Source organism: Dermochelys coriacea, chromosome 10 (assembly GCF_009764565.3).
Source record: "Dermochelys coriacea isolate rDerCor1 chromosome 10, rDerCor1.pri.v4, whole genome shotgun sequence".
NCBI classification, from domain to species: Eukaryota; Metazoa; Chordata; order Testudines; family Dermochelyidae; genus Dermochelys; species Dermochelys coriacea.
In genome coordinates this window covers 41,997,583-42,022,445 of record NC_050077.1, presented here as the reverse complement: position 1 = coordinate 42,022,445, position 24,863 = coordinate 41,997,583, and the positions used below count along the sequence as shown (strand labels likewise).

At 40.7% G+C, this 24,863-nt stretch overlaps 1 protein-coding gene across 1 annotated transcript in view; it reads left to right on the top strand.

The window, feature by feature from the left end:
* REC114 (REC114 meiotic recombination protein) overlaps positions 1 to 24,863 on the top strand; it is a 130,435-nt gene that overhangs the window by 243 nt on the left and 105,329 nt on the right. The window contains exon 2 of the mRNA XM_043493333.1: positions 6,439 to 6,528. Coding sequence (XP_043349268.1) covers positions 6,439 to 6,528 — 90 coding nt within the window. The remainder of the gene's footprint in view (positions 1 to 6,438; positions 6,529 to 24,863) is intronic.

The following is a 24,863-nucleotide window of genomic DNA, read 5'->3' as shown; positions in this document are numbered from 1 at the left end:
GGGTGAGTTGCACCCGCCGTCACTGCCCTGGTTCCCGGCAGCCTCAGTACTTGCCCCCAGATGTCCGTGTATCCGCCCCATCTTGCGGGGCCCCGCCTCGTCTCCCGCCTACCCTCACTCCGTGCCCCAGCCTCTCTGGACCCCCTCCTCTCTTGTATGCCCTCAGTCTGTGCGCTGTGGCTGCTGAGGCTTCCTCACACCCTCACTTTGTGGTCCTTTGTCACATCCATAAATTGCATTTAAACATATCTTAAAATTAAACAGTATTTGTTACCCACTGACTTTATGGATGTTTCCAACTTGAAGGGAAGCAACAGGATGGACATGAAGTGTGGGAGAGAGAAATCTGCAGAGCACATGGTGGTGGGTAGGAGATAAGGATAAGGAGACTTAGATTATAAGTAGGGTCCTACCAAATTCACAGGAAAAATGTGTCATGGACCATAAAATCTGATCTCCCTCATGAAAGCTGGTGCCCAGCCAGGGGCTCCTACCCTGAGTTCCAGCTGCTGCTAGCCTGTGATGGGGAAGGACCAGACTTCCTCTTCCCCTTTAAGGGCTGCTCCTGGTGTGGGTCAGACCCACCTCTGGGATCTCCCTCAGCTGCAGGAAGCTCTGCGGCTTGAGGTGAGCTGTCACCTTCCAGTGCTGGCAGGAGACTGCCGGGATGACCGAACATATGGTAACCCACACCCCATATCATATGACTTTCACTTTGGCACTGGCAGTGGTGCTGGCTTTAGAGAGGGATGCCTGGCCAGCAGCCTTCCTCTCTGGCTGCTCAGCTCTGAAGACAGTTTTTCTGCCATCAACAAGGCAGAAGTAAGAGTGGTAATCCCACAACCTCCCTATAATAACCTTGCGACCCTTTCACCCTGTCCACCTTTTGGGTTGGGAGGGACCCCCATGGTTACAACATATGAAATTTCAGATGTAAAGATATGAAAAGATGAAATTAACTAATTTTAAAACCCACTGGCTGTGAAATTGACCAATATGGACCATGAATTTAGTAGGGCCCAACTCTTAAGCTTTTTAGAGCTGGGACTTGAAGTTGTTCTCTTTGTACAAGCCAAGCATGATGGGGCCCTGGTCTATGACTGGGACTCCTAGGTGCTACTGCAATACAAATAATCATAATACTAGGGTTCTTTGCCCAAGTAAAGAACTCTCTCTCCAACTCTTGTGTTTTTTTTTTTTATCATGAGTTTTGTGATATTGGGTTACTTTCTCAGCTTTTAGAGTTACAGGAATATGCTAGAATCTCAGCTTTTATGTAAAAAAAAAAAAAACCTCACAAAAATTCTAGCCTTCATGGTTGTGGAGATAAGCTTGAAAGCACAAACGCCTAAAAGTGCAAAAGCGAGAAGGAAAAAAAAAACTCTAAATGTCTTATTTTTAAAGCCAATCATGATTTTGAGGTCATCATAGAATCATAAAAGATTAGGGTTGGAAGAGACCTGAGGAGGTCATCTAGTCCAACCCCCTGCTCAAAGCAGGACCAACCCCAACTAAATTATCCCTCCCAGCCAATGCTTTATCAAGCCATGCCTTAAAAACCTCCAAAGATGGAGATTCCACCACCTCCCTTGGTAACCCATTCCAGTGCTTCACCACCCTCTTTATGAAATAGTTTTTCCTAATACCCAACCTAGACCTCCCGCAAATCATGACCTATGATTTGAATACTTGGATTTGGCATCACTGAGGTGCAGAGCTAGAGGGTACATCTTCTGGGTTTCCTCTGGGACTAGGCTTCCCAACAGTCAGCTTCAGCAATGCTGAAGTGCTCCACTATGTGAAACTTGAAGTTTTCAAACCATCATTCTGTGAAGAAAATTTAGATAGAAATTTAATAGGACATTACCATTGTGTTGCATAGGAATATCTTGAAAACCGAGGTTAATTTTGTACTTAGTGTTGTAAGGCCTGAATGTACCAAAATCTCTTTTAAAAGAAACCAACAAAACCAAACACTTCTGTACCACTACTCAAATCAGTTAGTCCAATCAAAAGGTGGGAGAAGGGGACTTGAATGTAGGGTTCATAATGGATGTCTACCTGCATCCCTAAGTATGCAGTTGCTACTGATGCTGCCATAATAATTTGCAACTAAAATGAGAGCACTGGACTTGCTTGAAAGTGAAGTAAATCAGTGTTTGAAAGAGATAATTGGAAAGTATATAGGCAGGCCTAAACTTTGATCAACCTGTTCATTTCTTGATACAAAACACTAGCAGGAACATTGTTTGGGCTCACATGATGTTAACCCTCTCTTCCTGCTGCATCTTTCTGCTCTTTGCATGCATTCTTAGACATAATCTTTTACGTTTGGTTTATTCCATGACTTTTGTACAGTGTCTTTTTTTATGCTACTGGTTTGAAAAATTTTAAAAAGAATTTTTTAATGATGGCAGCTTATCCTTAAAAGCAAAAATAAATTAGTTTTTTAAGGCTCTCAAGATTCCCAAAGGATTTCATTCTATTTAGGTGATTTTATCCTTAAAAATGTTCACATTTAAAATAAACAGTAAGGATATAGAATGATTGCTCTACTTAATATGTAAAATTAAATGTAATGGGACTTGTCCTTGAAAAGAAATAGGTGCTTTGACAGTACAGAAATGTACCGTGTGCTCTTAACAAATAATTTGAAGTAGCCTTTTATGATTTAAAATAAAAAGTATTGGACTGGATTGTCCATTGCCCAGCACTTTGGGTAGTAGTCATTTATACCAGTAGAAAGGGTATGGAAAATGCTAGTAAAACAGAATGGTAATGAGAAAAGGAGTACTTGTGGCACTTTAGAGACTAACAAATTTATTTGAGCTAGTCTAACTTATATTGAGTTAGTCTCTAAGGTGCCACAAGTACTCCTTTTCTTTTTGCGAATACAGACTAACACGGCTGCTACTCTGAAACCTGTCAGAATGGTAATGATTTATACTGACTTTGTGTTGGTGTAAATAAATGCACAAAAGAAGTGATGGGTTGTTTATCCTCTGTCAAGATATTTGGGCTGTCTGAACTGTTAGTTGTTCTCTTTGTGCAATGATTTATCCTTGTAAAATCTCTTGTGGTCTGAAGTGTAGCAAAATGTGGTAGCTGCAGGTACAGTAGCTCTTGGCTGAGAGTTTTAAGATTTAATGGAACTAAGATTTGATTATGATTTTTTTTTGTATCAGTGTTCATTTCTGTTGCACATTATGCAGTTTGTACTGCCTTCAGCTGTGTAATGAATGAACTTGGAAGTAGCCCATGTTGCATTCCACACTACTGAGAGGTGATCAGGGATCAGTTCTGGGTCCAGTTCTGTTCAATATCTTCATCAATGATGGCATAGAGTACACTTATAAAGTTTGCAGACAATATCAAGATGGGAGGGGTTGCAGGTGCTTTGGAGGATAGGATTATAATTCAGAATGATCTGGACAAACTGGAGAAATGGTCTGAAGTAAATAGGATGAAATTCAATAAGGAAAAATGCAAATACTCTACTTAGGAAGGAACAATCAGTTGCCCACATACAAAATGGGAAATGACTGCCTAAGAAGGAGTATTGCCTAAAGGGATCTGGGGGTCATAGTGGACTACAAGCTAAATAGGAATCAACAGTGTAACGCTGCTGCAAAAAAAGCAAAAAGAAAAGGAGTACTTGTACTCCTTTTCTTTTTGCGAATACAGACTAACACGGCTGCTACTCTGAAACCTGTCATTATGCAAAAAAAGCAATCATTCTGGGATGTATTAGCAGGAGTGTTGTAAGTAAAATACAAGAAGTAATTCTTCCGCTCTACCCCACACTATTAGGCTTCAACGGGAGTATTGTGTCCAGTTCTGGGCACCACATTTCAGGAAGGATATGGACAAATTGGAGAGAGTCCAGAGAAGAGCCACAAAAATGATTAAAGGTCTAGAAAACATGACCTCTGAGGGAAGATTGAAAAAACTGCATTTGTTAGTCTGGAAAAGACAAGACTGAGGGGGGACATAAGAGTTTTCAAGTACATAAAAGGTTATTACAAGGAGAATTTTTTTTCTCTTAACCTCTGAGGCTAGGACAAGAAGCAATGGTCTTAAATTGCAGCAAGGAGGATTTAGATTGGACATTAGGAAAAAACTTCCTAAGTATCAGGGTGGTTAAACACTGGAATAATTTGCCTAGGGAGGTTGTGGAATCTCCATCATTGGAGATTTTTAAGAGCAGGTTAGACAAATACACGTCAGGGGTGGTCTAGATAATACTTATTCCTGACATGAGTGCAGGGGACTGAACTAGATGACCTCTCAAGGTCCCTTCCAGCCCTAAGATTCTATGTAGGGGATTAATACTTTGGAAACGATTTCATGTTGGATGGTGCTGTTAACTTCACCATAATCACAAATGATGTTTTGTGTTACATATGGTCATTAAGAATATGGAGACTGATGTGATTTCATAAACCAATATTTTGCTGTTTACACTATTTTACACACTATATATTTAAAATAAACAAAAAAGGTATTAAACTGAGGGGTGTGGGGGGGGGGAGAAATTTAAGAGACCTAAGCCTTCCTTTTACATGTCTGTAAATTTTTTTGAACAAAAAACGTCAGTGGAATATCTACTACTTTTCTTTTTATTTCAATTGATCTGAAAACCCAGTCACGAACAGTAGAATTTTGTCAAATGTCTATATTGTTCATGAAAACAACAAGGAGTCTGGTGGCACCTTAAAGACTAACAGATTTATGTGGTAAAGCTTTTGTGGGTAAAATCCCCACTTCTTCAGATGCATGGAGAAGTGGGGTTTTTACCCATGAAAGCTTATGCTCAAATAAATCCGTTAGTCTTTAAGATGCCACCAGACTCCTTGTTGTTTTTGTGGATACAGACTAACACGGCTACCCCCTGATATATTGTTCATGATCTTCCTAAATATACACTGGGAATGTAAACTATATGGGAATGGACTGTGTCTTTCTTTTTATTTTGTACGGCACTGAGCAGGCTTCACAGGGAAGGCTATCTCCTGTGTGCATTCAATATTCATTCTTGCATAAATGTTTAGTTTTATAGCTTGGAAAATTGAACATTAAGAACTAAACATTTCATAATTTAGCAGGATGAAAGCAAAACCAACCCAGAAGCAGTATGGCATTTTTAGAATGGCAAAATTTAAATGCAAGAGAGGGCTCAGGATAATCTGAATATAAAAAAGATTTGCTGGAGTATTGTATCCATCAAAAATCATAAACGTTTATAAAACCTAACCTGTGAGGAAAGGTTAAAAAATCTGGGCATATTTAGTCTTGAGAATAGCAGACTGAAAGGGGACTTGATAAATATGTTAAGGACTATTGTAAAGAGAATTGTACTCAATTGTTTTGTATGCTAACTGAAGGTAGGACAAGTAGTAACAAGCTTAATCTGCAGCAAGGGAGAGTTAGGTAGATATTGGGAAAAAATTTCTAACTATAAAGATAGGTAAGTACTGGAATAGGCTTCCAAGAGAGATTGTGGCATCCCTTCCATTGTGGGTTTTTAAGAACAGACACCTAATGACAAACACCTATAAGGGATTATCTATGTATAATTGCCTCAGCATAAAAGGGTGAACTAGATGACCTCTTGTCATCCCTTCCTTCCATACATTTCTAAGATTCTGAAATCTAGATCGGTGATATAAATATTAATTGCCTGAAAAATAAACCATACAAATCTTTGAAGTATGATAGTTGCTGAAACTTTATTAAAAGAATCTGGGTGAATCAACTGGCCTAACTTCCTTTCATGTGAAAGAAAAGAAATGTTACATAGTTTATCAAGCTCTTTGTATGACAGGAGGTTGAAGGGAAGAAAGTCAATGTGAATCTTGCTTACTGCAGCTCTGCTTATTATAGAGTTTGTCAGTACTCCAAAGGACTTTAGAACTGAATAGCAGTACAGCTGAAGATTGACTTGTACTATCATTAACTTCTTGCATAAAATTGATTAAATTGAGGAGCAACCACTGTATTTAAATATCTAAATGTATCATTTCTGCTTTAGATTGAATTCATGAAATCATGATTAATTGTTGAACATAAATATTAAAATTAATAAAATAGAGGTTGATCATTTTTCCCTCTTTCACAAGTGGTTTGTGGTATCAAGAATGCTGAGAACCACTGTTTCAGATGAGAAAACTTGGTTACCTATAGTTGGGTATCTAAATCTATATTTTAGTGTCTAAATAAGAGGTCCTTTTCAGAATCAGTGAGCTTTCTCAACTCCTATCGTTATCAATAGGAGTGGAGTGCTCACTATCACTGAAAACTAAGCAGCTTCTTTAGGTGCCTAACTTCTGGCACCCAAGATTGAAAACTTTGGTTTTACCTGAACCCATTATACTGGCAGTGGGATATACAGGTTTCATGTATATAATTGATTGCTCTCTTGTGTGTGTGTTTTTAAAGGTTTTGGAATCAAATGAAGAATCAGGCTATCTTATTCTCACCATTGTTGTATCTGGCCATTTCTTCATTTCCCAAAGACGGGCAGTACAGGTAGGTTTTCAGTTTCATGTGCTTAAATACATTTCTCAACTCAAGTTAGTAATCAGTCTTGGGTCTTTTGTCCTTCCTCAATTTAATGAGGTCTGTTACTGAAAGAAATCTGTACCAATTTTACTTAGCACATGCAAATTCACATAGTTGGAAGAAGTTCTCTGCACTTACGTATATAATACTTAAAGTGCACTTTTCTTTCCCTATTGAATCAGTTGGTGTTTTTCTTGTGTGGCTGACAACTATATTTAAAAAGTGTGGTGAAACTGTGCCACTGGTGTCAAAGAATGTCATTGTTAGCAATATGCTGGATACTTTCACATGTATAGTTCACCTATTTGAGTACATCAGGTAAAAATGTAATTGAAAAATAGTTACATAAAATATGGTTTAAGTGGCTTTTAGAGTTCATCCTCAATGATGGGGGTGGGAAAATTGTGTTTTTAATGGAGTTTAAATGGTTTAAAACATACCTTACCACCATGTGTAGATGGGTAGACTTCAAAATTTTTAGTTGGTTGTGCTGTAGCCTAGGTTACAACCCAGCCAGCTTGTATTATTTTAATGAAGTCACAATGACACCAGAGAAGCCAGCATCAGAGTCTTAGCCAGAACGAATCAGTTCTGTGCCAGGAGGGGCTTGTAGAACTCCTGATAGGTAGCTTTAGGCATGACTGACTGGGTCTGTGCTGGGAACTGGGATCAGGCATGCTTAGTGTATGCAGAAAACTGACCAAATCCTTCTCTAGATTGTGCAGCAACATGGAGTAGAAACAGTGCTTGGTGAATTTTTGCCATAGAAATCCTGTGGTCCAAGATACTGCCTGGTGAGATGCTCTTCTAGAAAGGAACTACATGTTTATCTAACATCTGCCATATTGATGCTTAAATTTGGCTGGTACAGTTTTGCTTCAGTTTTACACTCCTTGTCCTTGTGCTCTACTAATTCTGCTTCTCTTATTTATTGTTCGTTCACAAGCACCTTTGCTTTCTCTCACACTACTTAGACCTTGAATGATCTCGTCCCTAAAAGTTTCCCCTTTCCAATGTCTTTACAACAATGACTACACTTCTACACCAACCTTATAAAATCTAAATTAACATTTACATTTTAAAAAATGGTATTAACACAATGGATATCATGCTAAAACAATCTAATGTTTTTTTAAGCTCCCTCTTGATGCTTTCTGTGTGTCGTGTAATATCTACTCTAGATTGTAAGCAAATATTAAAATGATTAAACAGCTGCACTTAAACTTCTGTGGCTTAAATATGGTTGATCTGGAAATACCTCTATGGTTTGCCATCAAAATGTGTACCAATTCTTGCACAAACTATTCTGGATGTTGCAAATTTTATTTAGACTGAAATGACATTTTTTGTTTGCAGTATCATCTTTCTGGAGAACATCAACTGGTACTGTTCCACATAATTTTCACTTTTGTCTGATTTTCCTGAATTAAATGCCATAGAAAACAGCCTTTATTTAGATTCTAGAACCTTTTTGAAAAATCTTATTTTTTTGTCTAAGGAGGACCTTAAGGAATCAAAGAACATAGGATTAGAGGAGTTACAGGATGGACTTGATTTAAATTGAATTGATTTAAATCATTGGGCAAGAAGACTTGACTTAATCATGGATTTCTGCATAAAAGTGCATTCTTGTTGGTTGTTATAACCTTAATATATATTCTTCACAACTCAGATAGATGTAGGTTTCATTTTAAAAACGTGTAGCTTGTACCTTCTAAAAGTGATTTATTTTGAAAACTTTTCAGATTAGTTTTACAGCTATATCAGAAAATGAATGATTGGTTATCTCATTTACCAAAGTAAATTGAAGCAGAAATTTATGAAGTCATTGGGAGGTGAACTATCTCCAATTCAACAAGTTAATCATTAATATTTGGAGGATTTTCTTGCCATGCTGTATTAGGAGGAGAACGTTACCAGAGAGACATTTAAATTGTTTTATTTAACTAAAACAACAACGTTATGTATTCTGGATTTTTTTCTTCAACAGCAAACATAGTATTTTAACAAAACAAGCATATGAATTTTTGAATTTAGTTAAACATTCAAGTTTTTTAAAATTAGGTTTGTTTTTGTTAAAATTGTTTTTAACTAAAATAGTTAAATGAAATATTTAAAAAACAAAAATCTACTATGTCAGCTGATTTAAAATATTGGCTTCTGCAGCTAACTCAGTCGTTTTCACCTTCATTTTCCTGTTTGTTCATAATCTGGCAAAGAAAAACAAGTTTTCCTGCTTTTTCAGGTCCCAAATGATTTCTAAATTTGGAATGAATTAGTGCAAAGGAAGAAAATATTCTTTCTACACTGGCAGAAGAAGCTACTGCTGTTAAAAGTGAGATTATCACTTCAACAGTCTCTGAATCCAAGTGCTTAAGTGACTTCCATCAGGTCACTGGTGTGACTTTCTTTAAAACATAGATTCATAGATTCTAAGGTCAGAAGGGACCATTCTGATCTAGTCCGACCTCCTGCACAATGCAGGCCACAGAATCTCACCTACCCACTCCTACGAAAAACCTCACCTATGTCTGAGCTATTGAAGTCCTCAAATTGTGGTTTAAAGACTTCAAGGAGTAGAGAATCCTCCCTCAAGTGACCCGTGCCCCATGCTACAGAGGAAGGCGAAAAACCTCCAGGGCCTCTCCAGTCTGCCCTGGAGGAAAATTCCTTCCCAACCCCAAATATGGCGATCAGCTAAACCCTGAGCATATGGGCAAGATTCACCAGCCAGATACTACAGAAAATTCTTTCCTGGGTAACTCAGATCCCATCCATCTAATATCTCATCTCAGGGGATTAGGCCTATTTACCCTGAATATTTAAAGATCAATTAATTACCAAAATCACATTATCCCATCATACCATCTCCTCCATAAACTTATCGAGTAGAATCTTAAAGCCAGATAGATCTTTTGCCCCCACTGCTTCCCTTGGAACGCTATTCCAAAACTTCACTCCTCTGATGGTTAGAAACCTTCGTCTAATTTCAAGTCTAAACTTCCTGGTGGCCAGTTTATATCCATTTGTTCTTGTGTCCACATTGGTGCTGAGCTTAAATAATTCCTCTCCCTCTCCTGTATTTATCCCTCTGATATATTTATAGAGAGCAATCATATCTCCCCTCAACCTTCTTTTAGTTAGGCTAAACAAGCCAAGCTCCTTAAGTCTCCTTTCATAAGACAAGTTTTCCATTCCTCCGATCATCCTAGTAGCCCTTCTCTGTACCTGCTCCAGTTTGAATTCATCCTTTTTAAACATGGGAGACCGGAACTGCACACAGTATTCTAGGTGAGGTCTCACCAGTGCCTTGTATAATGGTACTAAAACCTCCTTAACAAACATATATTTCTTGAAGGTTTACCCTTAGCTCTGAAGTTTATTATAGTTGGCATTATGGAGGGATGATTGCTGGATGTCCATGTCATAGCCAACTCCTCTTCTTCAGCAGCTAAGATTTGACCCTGGTACAGAGTACTGAGAATATTTGCAAGAAAATGAGCTAGAGATAGTGCTTGTCCCATTTGTTTTTTTTAAATGCTTGTAATTTAACTCTGTCATTGCAAATTTCTCTTTTAAAGATCTCACTCAGTTCCTTCCAAATTTCAACAGCATCAGCAATAAAACAGCTGTTTCCCTGCATTTTGTTCAAGGCTACAGAAATAGGCTTCAGGATACTCAGCATGTGTTCAACATTTCTCTGAAACCCAATGTTGAGAACTTTGGCTGTGACAGTGCCATCTATTTTTTTCACAATTTTCTTCACAAACTGTCATCAGATTAGGCCAGTTCTTGATGTAGTGCTCAAAACAGTCCACTACTGAGTTCCGTCACATGTTTTGTGGGAGAGTTAGCTTGGTTCCTCCCACTTTCTTCAGAGCAGCTGCTGCAAAGTGGTTGTTACGAAAGTATTTTGCAATTTCAACAACATTAGCCTTTATTTCTGGAACACTGAAGTCTTTGGCTAGGAGGTGCATCAAATGAGCACTGCAACCATATGTTATTAACTTGGGACTCTCTTCACTCTCTAAATTTCTTCTCATCTTGGATACATTTGCAGCGTTGTCTGTGACCAAACTGTATACTAGACATTTGAATTTTTTGTCACAGTTTGTTATAGCTTTTACTGCTGCTACTTGTAAGTATTATGCTCTGTGTGCATTTCCTGATGTATCAGTTGTTTCTGTAAGGAAGACATTCGCTTCTTCTGTTGTCACATAAGAACTGTGGACATTGCTCCACAACATTGTGGACACTGCTGTACCCATCAAGACTCAGGTTAACAATTTTACCCTCTAGACCTTTTGCACACAGCTCAATTTCTCTTTCATATACTTTTATCCAGCAATTTGCTTGCGACATCTGCTCTGTTGGGTGGACTGTATCCTGGTCTTAGTGACTGAACTATGTTAATGAAGTGTGTGCTCTCAACCATTCGGAAAGGAGAGTCTGTTGCATAAACAAACAGGGCAATATTTTCATCAATTACCTCTTTTTGTAATCTGCTGGTTCTTATCACAGATTTATCTGTGGTTGTTTCTGGATAATGAAGATTTTTTTTTTCTTTTTGCTACAGGTAATAATATACTGTGGCTATTTGACATACATGATGTGACTGAAACACTATCATTGGCAGATAACTCTGAAACTATAGAAAATGTTGGTGATCTTGAAGTTGGAGAGTCTTCAGAATCCTGTATGTTGAGGATGGATTCTCCTAAACAAAATAAGTCAATTCAGTTATTTAATTATTATTACCATACTGCTCATTTAGTATTACTCATTGCATTCACTGACACTCAGTATTACTTTAAAGGTTTCAGAGTAGCAGCCGTGTTAGTCTGTATTCGCAAAAAGAAAAGGAGTACTTGTGGCACCTTAGAGGCTAACAAATTTATTTGAGCATAAGCTTTTGTGAGCTACAGCTCACTTCATCGGCCACTCCATACGGCTAAATTCAGTGCCTTGCATAATGACAGGTTTCAGAGTAGCAGCTGTGTTAGTCTGTATTCGCAGAAAGAAAAGGAGTACTCTCAGGCCAATTAAGCCAAAAACAAGTCCAATTTCTGTGTGTTTTTCATGGGTTTGGCATGTCTGCTCCTAGTCCTGAATTGTTGCATTTTTCTGTTTTTTTTATTTCTAATTTAACTGATCATGTAATTTCACGTCCTCTAACATTAAACAAATAATAGACTAAACTGTTATGCAAGTCCAGCAGAGCACTGTAGAGACAAATTCTAATGAGATTTTTCTGGCTTCAGCGATGATTGAGGAGCCGGAGCCGAAAATAGGAGAATTTGATAGATTACATTCAAAAATGGGGGGGGGGGGGGAAGAAATTTCCTTTGTTACAGTTGGGTAAAAAGGGGATGTAAGAATATTTCAAACGACAGTCTTGCCTGTTTTAAACAAAAAATGAGTTCAACTAATATTATACAAATGTTCAACCAGAATGGAATAAGGAACCAAATGCAGCTAAATAAGCACATTAGATTGAAAATGGCTCATTCTGTATACCTCCTATTTTTCTTAATACGATAAAAGGTTAGAACAAGACTGTTCTTCAGCGGTGTGTGGGTGTGTTCATTTTTATGTTGATAATTTTGTGGATAGATTTTTTTTTTAAAAAGTCCACCAAGACATCTGAGTTAAATACTGAAGTCTGAACATAAAACTTCTGTATTTTAGATGGAATTTACATCTCAGTTTACTATAGAAGAGTGATGAGTTCAAGTTTGATGAGACTACAAGTTTGGTTGATAAAGGTGTTTGTGTTGGTGTAATATACTTAGATTTCTGTAGGACATTTGACTTAGTACTATGTGACTTTTGATTAAAAGATAAAAAATTAACGTAGTTGTATGACGTGTATGATCTATGTGCTAAGAATGACTTCTGGGAGTATTTTGTGATCTGCCACTGCCAAAAATATTTGTAAAATAATTATATCTTCACATATCCTATCACTTTTCCTTTTCCGCTAGGTAAGAATTCATATTCTCAATTCCTGTTGAAAATTGTAGAATTGTGTCCATGAACAGTCAGAAGTGTGATATTTAATGAATTAATGTCTACCTGCCATTTTGCAATTAGAAATTTAAAAATAATTAATTTCTTGCCAAAAGGACTTACTTAAAAGTAGTTTAACATTCAAAATCAACTATTTTAAAGCAACTGGACCTGTGTAACATCTTATGCTTTGAAAAATAATAAATTGTTGGTTCCTCTGGCCAGAATAAGAGAATCCCTGGGCTTCATGATAACTTCCAAAACAATGTTTTGGAAAATGTTTGAGGATTCTTCAAAGTGAATTATTAAAGCACATTCCCATGCAGGTGTAATGGGTAATTGGTTGTTTGCAACTTCAGTGTTTCTGTCAGATGCACAAAGAACTAATCAGTTTGCCTTTTGGTGGTCTCACAGAATTGCTCTACTCACTGCAGGTATGGTGCCTCCTCCTGGTCACTGGGGATTAGCTCTTGAGGCTAACACCCCATCCTGTGGTCTCACACCATCACACTCTCTGATTTGCAGTCTCTCTCCCACTGCAGGAACTGCAGTGTCCTCCATGACTCAGCCCTCCGGTCAGGTCAGTCAGCATTCCCCCATTCTGGGGTACTGTTCTCCAAATTCTGTGTTACTCCCACAGTGACTCAGGCAGTCTTCCAGTTCATTGGTGCCACTTCCCCAGTGACAGGTAGGGAAACCCCAGGCCCACCCTCTATTCCAGGTTCCAGTCCAGGGACCCTCTTTCCAGTTGTTCTGGCTTTCTTCTCCCAGCCCTCAGTGCTACGTCCCTGGATTGCTTCCTACAACTCCTGGTTTCCTTCCTTGCCCTGGGTGTACCAGCTCCAAACCACTTCCCAGAGCGTGACTGCAGCCTACACATCTCTGTAACCTCCAAAAACGCCTCCCTCTTCCCAGGGAATGACTGCCCTTCTAGCTTCTGGGTTTTATAGGCCCTGCCTACTCTTGCACAGCTGAACCTGCTTCCAGTCAATTCCCTGCTCCCTGGCTCTTCCTCCAGGTGCAACCTGTGGAGTTAATAGGTCTACCTGGCCATCTTAACCCTTTCCACACCTGTGTGGAGTGGACACCCCATCTCAGGTGGATAATGGGTATGCTTTCAAGATTTTTTGTTGTTGTACACATTCTGGTGTGGCTTTGTCCAAGACTTGATTGTGTCTATCCACAATAACATACTCTCACAAATGGACATTGGTCCAATGAAAGGCATTACCTCACCCATCTTGTCTGCACAATAACATAGAACAGTCACTTTCCTTTTAAAATTGGCTGAAATCAGAAGATTCTAACAGACCCCAAATGAGGGTAAGTGGAGGTTCCATGAATTGGCAGGATGATTACCTGTTTTATTCGTATTATAATTCTGTAATTAACAGAAAATTCCTAAGGTGTGATTCAAATCTAGGTTTTCCAATACGAAGTTCTTTATCTGGAATCAAATTACACAGGGTAATATTTTTTAAACATATTTTTACTATAGATGTCAGGGTGGATAAAAATTGCTGGATTTAAAAAAAATCAGAATAATATTTTTTAAAAATTATATTTAAATTATAATTTTTCTTTTTAAAAAAAGCCTGTTTAAATGAAATCTGAATTTAACACAAAATATGTTAAGGTCTAAATTTATTATCTCTTAAGACTTGTAAATAAAAGTAAATATGGTGAACCTCTATCAAAAACTTGGAGTTAAAGGCAGCATTTCTTTATAAAGAAATAATCAGATGAAAAATATGTACATTTTGATGTCAAGCTTTATAACTATGGCATAATATGTCATGTGCTGTATTCAGGGCTTGATCCTGTGGAGAACACAGGGACTGTGCTACTGGGTATAAGAGACTGGCAGATTCATCACAGGCCTTGGGACCCAACCTCTGATTCTGGGAGACATCATGTATCTTATCAGGATCAGGTCTCATACTCCTATTTAATAGCTTCTCCCTATCTGAGTTCTGATTGGCTCAGTTCTTAAATTATGAATATTTGACTCCATCCACTATGGAAACAGTGGTTATATCAACCAATGAGAATGCACCTTTCTTTAGAAAATAGCTGAAGTACAAATGGAAAAGATTAAAATTGATGGTTTAAATCGAGGCTTTCCACTTTGATTTAAATCAATACACCCTGATATATGTCTAATTGCTGCGTACCAGAGAATACAAAAAAAGAGCTTACAGTCTAAGTATAGATTTAGACAACAGATAGATACAGTCAACACATGGGGGAGTACAAGGAACAATGAGACAGTATTGGTCAATATGATAGGCTGTGGTCTCAGCATACCAGTGGCCTAACAGTTGGCAAGTATTTTGTAAGTGTCATGCTAAAGGAGACTTTTAAGAAGGGGTTTGAAAAAGGGTGAGATCACTTTGCAGATGTTTATCGGGAGCTCCTTCCCTGGGAGAGAGGCAGTATGGGAGGAAGCATGTTTGAAATTTTAACAAGTGGGCGATGGAGGCTAACTTCGTTGGCCCATCAGAGGTGGGAGATGACATGTTGATATTGAATGAGAGATGATAGGAAAGGTGGAGTTAGGACATGAAAGGCCTTACAAGTGCAGACAACTAGCTTATGTTTGATGCGATAGAGAAGGGTAGCCATTTGAAGGATGCAAAGAAAAGGGTGAAATGGTCAAACTGATAGGCTAAGAAAATGATCTTTGCAGCAGTATTTGATGAATACAAGCAGGACAAAATAGTATTTGTCAAGGCTAGAGAAGAGGTTGTTGCAGTAATCAAGATGCAAGATGAGAGCCTGGACAAAAGTTTGAGCTGTGTGGATGGATAGGGAAAGGTGGAATCTTTGACATGGTATGTAGAAAAAAATTGGCAAGATTTAGACAGTCTTGATATGAGGACCTAGAGAAATGTGGATTTGTGCATTATGGCCTAGCTTTCTCTTTGATTTCTCCAGCCCAGTGGAATCTCGGATGGCCAGTCTACAACAGAAAGGTCATAGATGACTTGTTGATAGCCCATCCACATGAGATCGTATCTGTACACACTGTTCAGATGTTTCAACTGCTGGTTCTTTGACTTCTGTTTTCAGAGAAGCTACTTGTGTCTTCTCAGGAGTTGATCTACTTTTATCAGACTTTCCTGCTTCAAGTCCAGTCTTGCTGAAAGAAAGATTTCACAAATTGTATTTTGTCTAGGACCTTCTCAAGTATTTGCCTACCAGGGACCTCACTTACTTTGTGGAAACTGTTCTGTGGTATGATGCATCTCTCTGTCCTACAAACTGTCCTGCTTATCAGTTGAATTATCAGCTTCAAGAACCAGATTGTCTGCTGCACTACTGAGGGAGCCCCAATCAATTCAAGACAAATGATTGTCTCAGGCAACTCATCAGAACAACTTTCTAGAGTTATATGTAGTTAAGAGGATAGCTTTATTCTTCCCTCTGTGTTTGGTAGTTGCCATTCAGATGTAAAGTGGCAATAGGGCCTCTGTTGCATACTTGCACTTCCAGCATAAAGTGAGAAAGTATAGTTAAAAATCCTGAATGAAACAAGGGAAATCTCTTACTCCTGGACAGGCAGTTTTGTTGGTTACATATTACTTGTATTGTTTATAGTGGTATTTGCTAGGTGCTTACCAAATCTTCACTAAGGACTGCCTCTACTTTGAGGTGCTCACAACATAAGGCATCTAATTATTATAACAACCCACATTTGAGCAAAAGAAGAGCCTGTAAGCCAGTTGACTAAGCACCAGTCAGATGCATGAGAATGAGAACTAAATCATCAAGTCCTGAACTTCCTGAATTGGGGGAATCTTCTATTCCAGGACCCTCATACTCCCAGAACTATAGCACCTGAGATTCTTGTCTGGGAACAAAAGAGGTTTTACCTTCTGGAACTTGAGTATTCAAGATAGCTCATGGACTTCCTGCTCAACTGGAGAAACCGTCCACAAATCTGGAACTCAGAGAACTTGATCTTCATGATACTTTTGAGAGAACAAGAATCCTATTTTGTCTTGCAACCAGAGTTGTTGTTAGGCTTGGCAGAATTTGATTTTTTTTTAATAATTTTGACTGATAATTTTTATTTTTAAGCATTTTTAATCAATTTAAATTTTCACAGTTGTGCAAATGTAACGCCTACACACCCTGGTTGTCAGCAGGTGGGATTGAACCTGGGACCTCTGGACTTTAGTGCATGAGCTTCTACTGCATGAGCTAAAAGCCATATGGCTTTTAGCCAATGCTGTAGAGCAGACTAATTAATCTCTCTCTCTAAGTGGTCTCTTTGCCACTAGATGGGACAGAACACCACACCCAGGGGGTGGGTGGGTTACACAAAATTATGGGTTTTAAGTATTTTTTTTATTTTTATCAATTTAAATTCTCATAGTTGTGGGAATTATGGGAGAGTCAGACAGTAGGTGGGGTCAGACAATACTTAATGACAGTAGATGTTGAGTTTCAAAAAGTTAGCTTTTAATAACCGTTAAGATAAAAATTGTCCATATTTCATGTCAAAATGTTACAAAGTAAATATCCTTAAATCAAACTCTAATAACTTCTCAAGGAGCATTTTTCTTAATTTGCCTAGCTATATATTTTGATTATCGTCAGTGGAAATTTTTGTATAGGTTTGTGTGTGTATGGTAAAATTGATGTTTACTCACATTTATCAATAAAAATATAACCCTTCCCAAGCCTAGATATATTAGAACACCTTCTAGATAGGCTCCTAATTGGATATGAGTCCTAGCTTCCTGATGCTCCAGGTCTCAGCATTAGGAGTTTTGCAGCACATTCCCTCCATTTCTAGCACATTCCTTCCACGCCTTTTATGCAACATGTTAACTCTTCCCAGTTCCTTAGAAAAGTGTGTCTATAGAGATGCTGTCAGGAGACTAGTGGAAGGATAGGATACTTCAGGTAATCTCTGAACCTTCTGTCTTTGAATATATGGAGGAATCTTCCCTCAATCTTCTATTACTTTCTGTCATAAATATAAAGGGAATGGTAAACACCTTTTAAAATCCCTTCTGGCCAGAGGAAAAGCCCTTTCACCTGTACAGGGTTAAGAAACTAGGATAACCTCGCTGGCATCTGACCAAAATGACCAATGAGGAGACAAGATACTTTCAAAAGCTGGAGGGAGGGAGAAACAAAGGCTCTCTCTGTCTGTCTGTGTGATGCTTTGGCCGGGAACAGAACAGGAATGGAGTCTTAGAACTTAGTAAGTAATCTAGCTAGATATACGTTAGATTCTGTTTGTTTAAATGGCTGAGAAATTAAGCTGTGCTGAATGGAATGGATATTCCTGTTTTTATGTCTTTTTGTAACTTAAGGTTTTGCCTAGAGGGATTCTCTATGTTTTGAATCTAATTACCCTGTAAGGTATTTACCATCCTGATTTTACAGAGGTGATTCTTTTACTTTTTCTTCTGTTAAAATTCTTCTTTTAAGAATCTGATTGCTTTTTTCATTGTTCTTAAGATCCAAGGGTTTGAGTCTGTGTTTACCTATGCAAATTGGTGAGGATTTTATCAAGCCTTCCCCAGGAAAGGGGGTGTAGAGTTTGGGGAGGATTTTGGGGGGAAAGACGTTTCCAAGGGGGTCTTTCCAAGTTATATATCTGTTAGACGCTTGGTGGTGGCAGAAATAAAGTCCAAGGGAAAAAGGAAAATAGTTTGTACCTTGGGGAAATTTTAACCTAAGCTAGTAAAAATAAGCATAGGAGGTGTTCATGCAGGTCCCCACATCTGTACCCTGGAGTTCAGAGTGGGGAAGGAACCTTGACACTTTCTATTAAATGTTTTTCGTCTTAGCAATTATGTTGGCCAGGAGAGCTAGTATGCTCGGGGAGATTTTCTCTATATGCAGTTTTTTTCCCAGCTGAAGTGATTCTCAGGCCTGCCCTGGAATTTTCTGTCCATCAAAATTGTTTTTTACTTGAACCAGTTTATTTACCTCTGTTAAGAATGCTGGAGACACAACTCAGTTTATGTGAACCAACATGGCTATTGCATCATACTTTCTTTTTAAGCAAGAGATACCACACATTGCAAACTGGAGGCCAATGTTAAGTACATTGTCACTTATTAATCTTGACGCTGAACACTGCTTTCGAACAAGACGGGCAAATGCTTGCTATCTTTCTGGAAAAAAACTCAGCTGACTCTCTAGAAGCATGTGGTACAACAGTGAAAGACTCAGCAGTTGAAAAAGTGAAGAACTCTCTCACCATATTCAAAAAATGTGCATACATGGCTGATGAATGCACCAGTGCAAATAGGCATCAAGTATTAAGTCATTATGTATATTATCTTGATGTCCATGATGGGCCAATAGATACATTCTAAATGTTCAGGTTATAGAAGACACATCAGCTGCATCTGTGACATCTTAGATGAGTTAAATGCTTGTAAACTGAACCCCAAACAGATGGCTGCTTGTGCATTTGATGGAGCTGCAAACTTCTCTGGAAGACATGGTGCAGCACAAGTTTTGCTCTGAGAAAAGTATAACCCTAATCTCTCCTATACACACAGCAAAGGCCATTTACTCCAGTTAGCGCTAGTATGAGCTGCAGAATCTTCAAAACACATTAAAAAGCTATAAATTTAATGGCTTTGTTGTACTCCTTTTTTTCAACAAGAGTACAGAAGGACTGAATGGCTAGGAAACAAATAGAAGATACACTGGGACTGAAGTTCAAATTAGTCCAACCTGGGAAAACCTGCTGGCTTTCTCATGAGTGATTCTGGCTGTTGTCTTAAAATTACTGCAACCGTTATTACTGGCTTTGGAAAGTATCCAACAGGATAGGACAGATCTAAATAGTGAGGCTGGTGGACTACTTTTGTTACTGATGCCATTCTCTCTCTTGTAAGTCTACTGTTGAAACCAGTTAGGTCATTAAACAATGTCATCCAGGCATCTGCTACAACAGTAGTAGATCTCTGTCCAGCAATAGAAGCTACCCTTGGATCAATCAGAGATATCCATTGAAAATGTACTGGATGAAACAAAAACTTCAGTCCAGAAGTTGACTAATGAAGGTACTTATATTAACTCCATAAGTGAAGAGGACAAGAAGTGTGTGTTAAGCCAGCTGAAAAAGTACATAGACTTGATTCTTACAAATCTACAATAGCAGTTTCTGGATTCTACTCAATCTCCACGTAGCTTTTACAGATGCCTGTCTTATAAAACACCTACAGTTGAGTGGAGTGAGGCACTACCAGAAATGGGGCTGCCATGTGATCAGGACAGAATAGAGAATTTGAACATAGAGTGGAATATCATACAACAAACTAATGAAGATTTAACTTCAACTTCTTCTTTATCATCACTAGTGGTTCGACCCAATTTTTGTGCTATGTTTCCTGGGATGAAAGAAGTAGGAATTCATCTCTCGCTACTCCCAGTCACAACAGCTACAGTTGAGCATTCTTTTTCCTCATTGAATAGAATTTTGTGTTCTGAAAGAAGTCTCCTTCTGCCTGATCATGAGCAGGGATCTGGGGCAAAAATTGGGGATTGGTCCTGCTTTGAGTAGGGGGTTGGACTAGATGACTTCCTAAGGTCCCTTCCAACCCTGATATTCTATGATTCTATGTTATATCGTGAAGGACTGGACGTAACGAACACACAAGAAGACACAGAAGAGTAGTGCAAAAATTACAACAAGAAACCAAGAAGGATGTAGATGTCGTGCTTCATAGTAGGCTTGAGTAGCCAACTTTAATTTCAATGGTGATTTTAAAACGAGTTAAATTTTAATAAAATGGTTGTGAAATATTTTTCAGTTTTTATCATGATGCCATACAGCCAACCTTCACCCTCATGGTCTCAACCCTTGTCGGCCCTCACCCCCACTGTATATCCGAACACTCCCCCTAATTTCAATTCCTGTGGAAAACACTGGTCCAGATTCAGGATATTTCAGATAAAAGGGGGAATGAATTCCAAAGCTGAGGGCCCTCACAGAGAATGTATAGCCAGCATCCCCTCTTGTTTATAATAGTGGGTCTCAAGCTGAAGTGCCTCTCTTAATCCTGTCATTCTATAGTTTATTGTACAGGTCTGTCTAATGCAGTGGTTCTCAAACTTACTTGATTGGGACCCCTTCTTTGTGTCGGTAGTCATTTATGCCCCCCTCCCCAGTACATATACCACCACCCAGCTCTGAAGGCAGAGAAGAGAGCAGTGGCTGCTGGCTGGGCGCCCAGCTCTGAAGGCAGAGCAGCGCCACACCAGCAGCAGCACAGAAATAAAGGTAGCAGTGTGAAAAGTAATATTCGTCAATATTACTCTTCACAGCAGATTTAGCGCCCCATTGCCATCCTTACTTCTGCAGTGCTGCTGCCACCCTGGGGCTGACAGCCAAAGTCCCACCGCCTCCCGGTGAGAGATTGTGGGGAGGGTGGGGATTAAAGGAAGCTCGAGCCTGGGTGGCAGGGCTCTGTCTGTTCCCTTTAGCCCTGCCTCCTGGGTGTGCATGACCTTCTGTGCAAGCCCCAGCCAACTGGGGCTGACAGCCAGAGCTCTTCAAAAAAAAAAACCCAACAACACACAGCTCATACCTCCCTTGGCCTACTCCCATGCCTCCTTGGGAGACCCTCCCCCTAGTTTGAGAACCATGTGTCTAATATAACTGTGGATTTTTATATCCACTATAGTATCTAATTCTCTTTAGAACTGAACTAATTTTGGGAAGCGGGACACACAGAGAAAGCTTAATGATAAAACAGGTACAAAAATCCATGATTTTTGGAGATTGAGTATTTCAAACAATACAATTCATGACCATGTTTCTTTTCTTTTTTTGTTTTAAAGAAACACTGTTCTTCAAGTGATGCTCATATTGATTCCAATTAGATTTGTGCGTACCATGTGCATAATCATCAGAAAGTTTTCCCCCTAGCAGCACCCATTGGGTCAGCTGTGGGGACCCCTGGAGTGGTGATCTCATGGCGCTCAATATATGACTCTGCTGACCTGGTGCCTCCTCAGTTCCTTCTTACCGCCAGTGACAGTCATTGGAACTGTGGTGACTTGCTTAGCAAGCTCTCCTCGTTTTCCCTAGCTTTCAGTTTAGTTCACAGTTATTCCTAGCCTTGTTAAGTTTAGTTTTAGTGTTTTCGATTGTTACAGCAGATAGCTGTTGGGAGTGGGGGGTTTTTCCCTTCACTCCGAGTGTGTTCCCTGTTGGGACTCGGGATATGCCTAAGTCTCAAGGGTTCAAACCCTGCAAGTCCTGCAACAAGCCCATGCCAACAGGCAACCCTACAACGCTTGTTTAAAGTGTCTGGGGGAAACACAGCAAGCGTAAAAGTGCAGGATTTATGAAGGGTTTTGCCCAGAACAAAAAAGGAGTGAGACTTTCACCTCAAGCAGCTCCTTAGGGAGGTGGCACTTAGACCACAGCCTACATCGTCCCAGTAAGACCCGGCACCGAGCTCATCGGTGCGCAGTGCCCCAGCAGCAGTGGTAGAAGCAGCACCACGGAAGGACTCTGGGAGAGACCCGCGGCACCACTGCTCCCCGGCACTGAAACCGTGGGATCGACCTGGCACTGTTCCCATTCCCTGATGCAGAAGTGGCACTGGAAGTGGGGGGAGTGGATCTCTGACTCAGAGAGCCACCCCTTTGGAGCCGGCCAATGGAGCACCCAGATATGCAGCACCCAGACAGGAGCACCCAGGAATGAAGACTTTGGAGCTGGCACCATTGACTTTGGCCCTGCAAGGGAGACTGTCGAGTCCAGTGCTGTTGGACTCCCCAAGCCAGATCATTGAGGAGATGGAATTGCCATCTACCCCAGACACCTTTGAGGCTGTCTTAGGGGTACGGATACCTCTTCACACACCCACAGCCTTGCTCATTGGTGGTAGCTGCAGTAAATGAAAAGGAGAGGCAGGAACAACAAGCCCCAGTACCTAAGTCCAAGGATGCGGAACACCTAGATTTATTTGCTGTTGCCAGCAGAGTCCAGGGAGGAGTTTGGAGCTATAGTGGAGGAGGAATGCGGTGGCACGGACCTCTTTACAGGCCTTACTGGACTCTGCGGACTCAACGGCATGCACCTTACCCTCTGGTATCACCATGAGCTGTAGCTCATGACTGCAGGCCTTGGGACTCCCACCCGAGGTTCAACAGACCATGCAGGACCTGCTTTTTGATGGGGCAGGTCTGTTTGCAGAGCAGACTGACTCTAGGCTGCATAACCTAGAGGATACCAAGGCTACCATGAAGTCCTTGGGTATGCACACCCCAGCAACCCAACGTAAACATTTCAAGCCCCAGCAGCAGCAGCGCTCCTATCCTCCTCGGCCAAGGGAGGACTTTAATAGGAGAATGGGCCGGAGTGGCAGACACAAGCCTTCCCAGCCCAGCCAGGGCCAAGGCCCGACTAAACCATTGTCGGTTCAAAGCAGGCCTTTTGAAGGTGCACTCAAGGATGGTGCACCAGCCACCACTCCGGATCCTTCCTCGTCTTTTTTGAATCATCTGTCCCACTTCTACTATGCTTGGTCCCAAATAACTTTGGACCGCGGGGTTCTCTGTATGGTAGAAGTGAGACAGTCTCTCCAATTCTGCTCCTACCCTCCCTCTCACCCCCCTTCCCCATCCCTCTTCAGGGACTCTTCTCACGAGCAACTGCTTATCCAGGAGGTGTGGGTACTCCTCGCCATGAGAGCTGTGGAGGAGGGTTCCTCAAGGGCAAGGGATTCTATTCCTGATATTTCCTAATCCCCAAAGCAAAGGAGGAGACTCAGACCCATTCTAGATCTGTGAGGACTCAACAAGTTCATGGTAAAGCTGAAGTTCGCATGGTCTTCCTGGGCACAATTATCCCTTCTCTGGATCTAGAAGACTAGTACGCAGCCCTTGACATAAGATGCGTACTTCCATATAGCTATTCGGCCTGCACACAGACTATTCCTACGGTTCGTGGTCGACCACAAACATTAACAATTTATGGTCCTTCCATTCGTCCCCTCAACAGCCCCCCGCCCCCGACTGTTCACCAAGTGCATGTTGGACATGGCTGCTTTCCTCCATCAGAGGCAAGTGCAGGTATACCCCTCCTTTGACGACTGGCTGCTCAGGGGCTGCACCAGGGGGCAGGTGGAGTCTCAAGTCCAATTGTTCAGAGCCACATTTGAGAGACTGGGTCTCCTTCTCAATTTGAACAAGTCAACCTTGTCACCGACCCAAAGAATAGAATTCATCGGGGCAGTGTTGGACTTGATTCAGGCAAGAGCACTTTGCCAGAGTCCTGATTCCAAGCCATGACGGACATCATTCAAGGCCTCAGGCAATACCCGACCACTACAGCAAGGGGATGCTGAGTCTCCTTGGCCACATTGCAGCCTGCATTTACGTAACCCAGCATGCCAGACTGAGGCTCAGGACTCTACAGGCGTGTCTCGCTTCAGGCTATTGCCTGGGACTCAACAGCCTGAATTCAGTGGTGATGGTGCCGGGGCAGCTGCTCAAATCACTTCAATGGTGCCTCGACCCTCGGACGGTGTGCGAAGGAGTCCCCTTCAACGGCCCTCAGCCCTTCTTGTCCCTAGTAATGGATGCATCAGCTCTGGGAGACCTCCAAATGCAGGGACTTTGGTCGCAGGATGAGCTCTCACTCCATATCAATATCAAGGAGCTGAGGGCAGTGCAACTAGCATGCCAGACCTTTCAGGCCTGACTACAGGGTCAGTGCGTAGCAGTTCTGATGAACAACACCACTGCCATGTTTTACATCAACAAGCAGGGTGGAGCCCAGTCCTTTCCCCTATGTCAGGGAGTCCTCTGGCTGTGGGAGTTCTGCATAGCCCACTCCATTCACCTGGAAGCATCCTATCTACCAGCAGTTCAGAATGCACTGGCAGACCACCTCAGCAGGACCTTCTGCAATCATGAGTGGTCCATCTAGCCGGATATCATACACTTCATCTTCCAAAGGTTGGGGTTTCCCCAGGTTGATCTGTTCATCACCCAGAGCAACAGAAAGTGCCCAATGTTCTGCTCCTTCCAGAAACACAGCCCAGGGTCAATCATGGACACATTCCTGCTACCCTAAGGAGGCTGCCTGCTCTACACCTTTCCCCTATTCCCTCTTGTGCACAAGGTCCTACTCAAAGTCTGCAGGGATGGGGCAGAGATAATTCTGGTGGCACCAGCGGGGCCTCGACAACATTGGTACACCACACTCCTGAGACTGTCAGTGGATGCCTGATCACGTTGCCTCATGGCTTGGAAGCTTCATGGCTGAACTCCATGGAGCTTCTGTGCTCAGAACA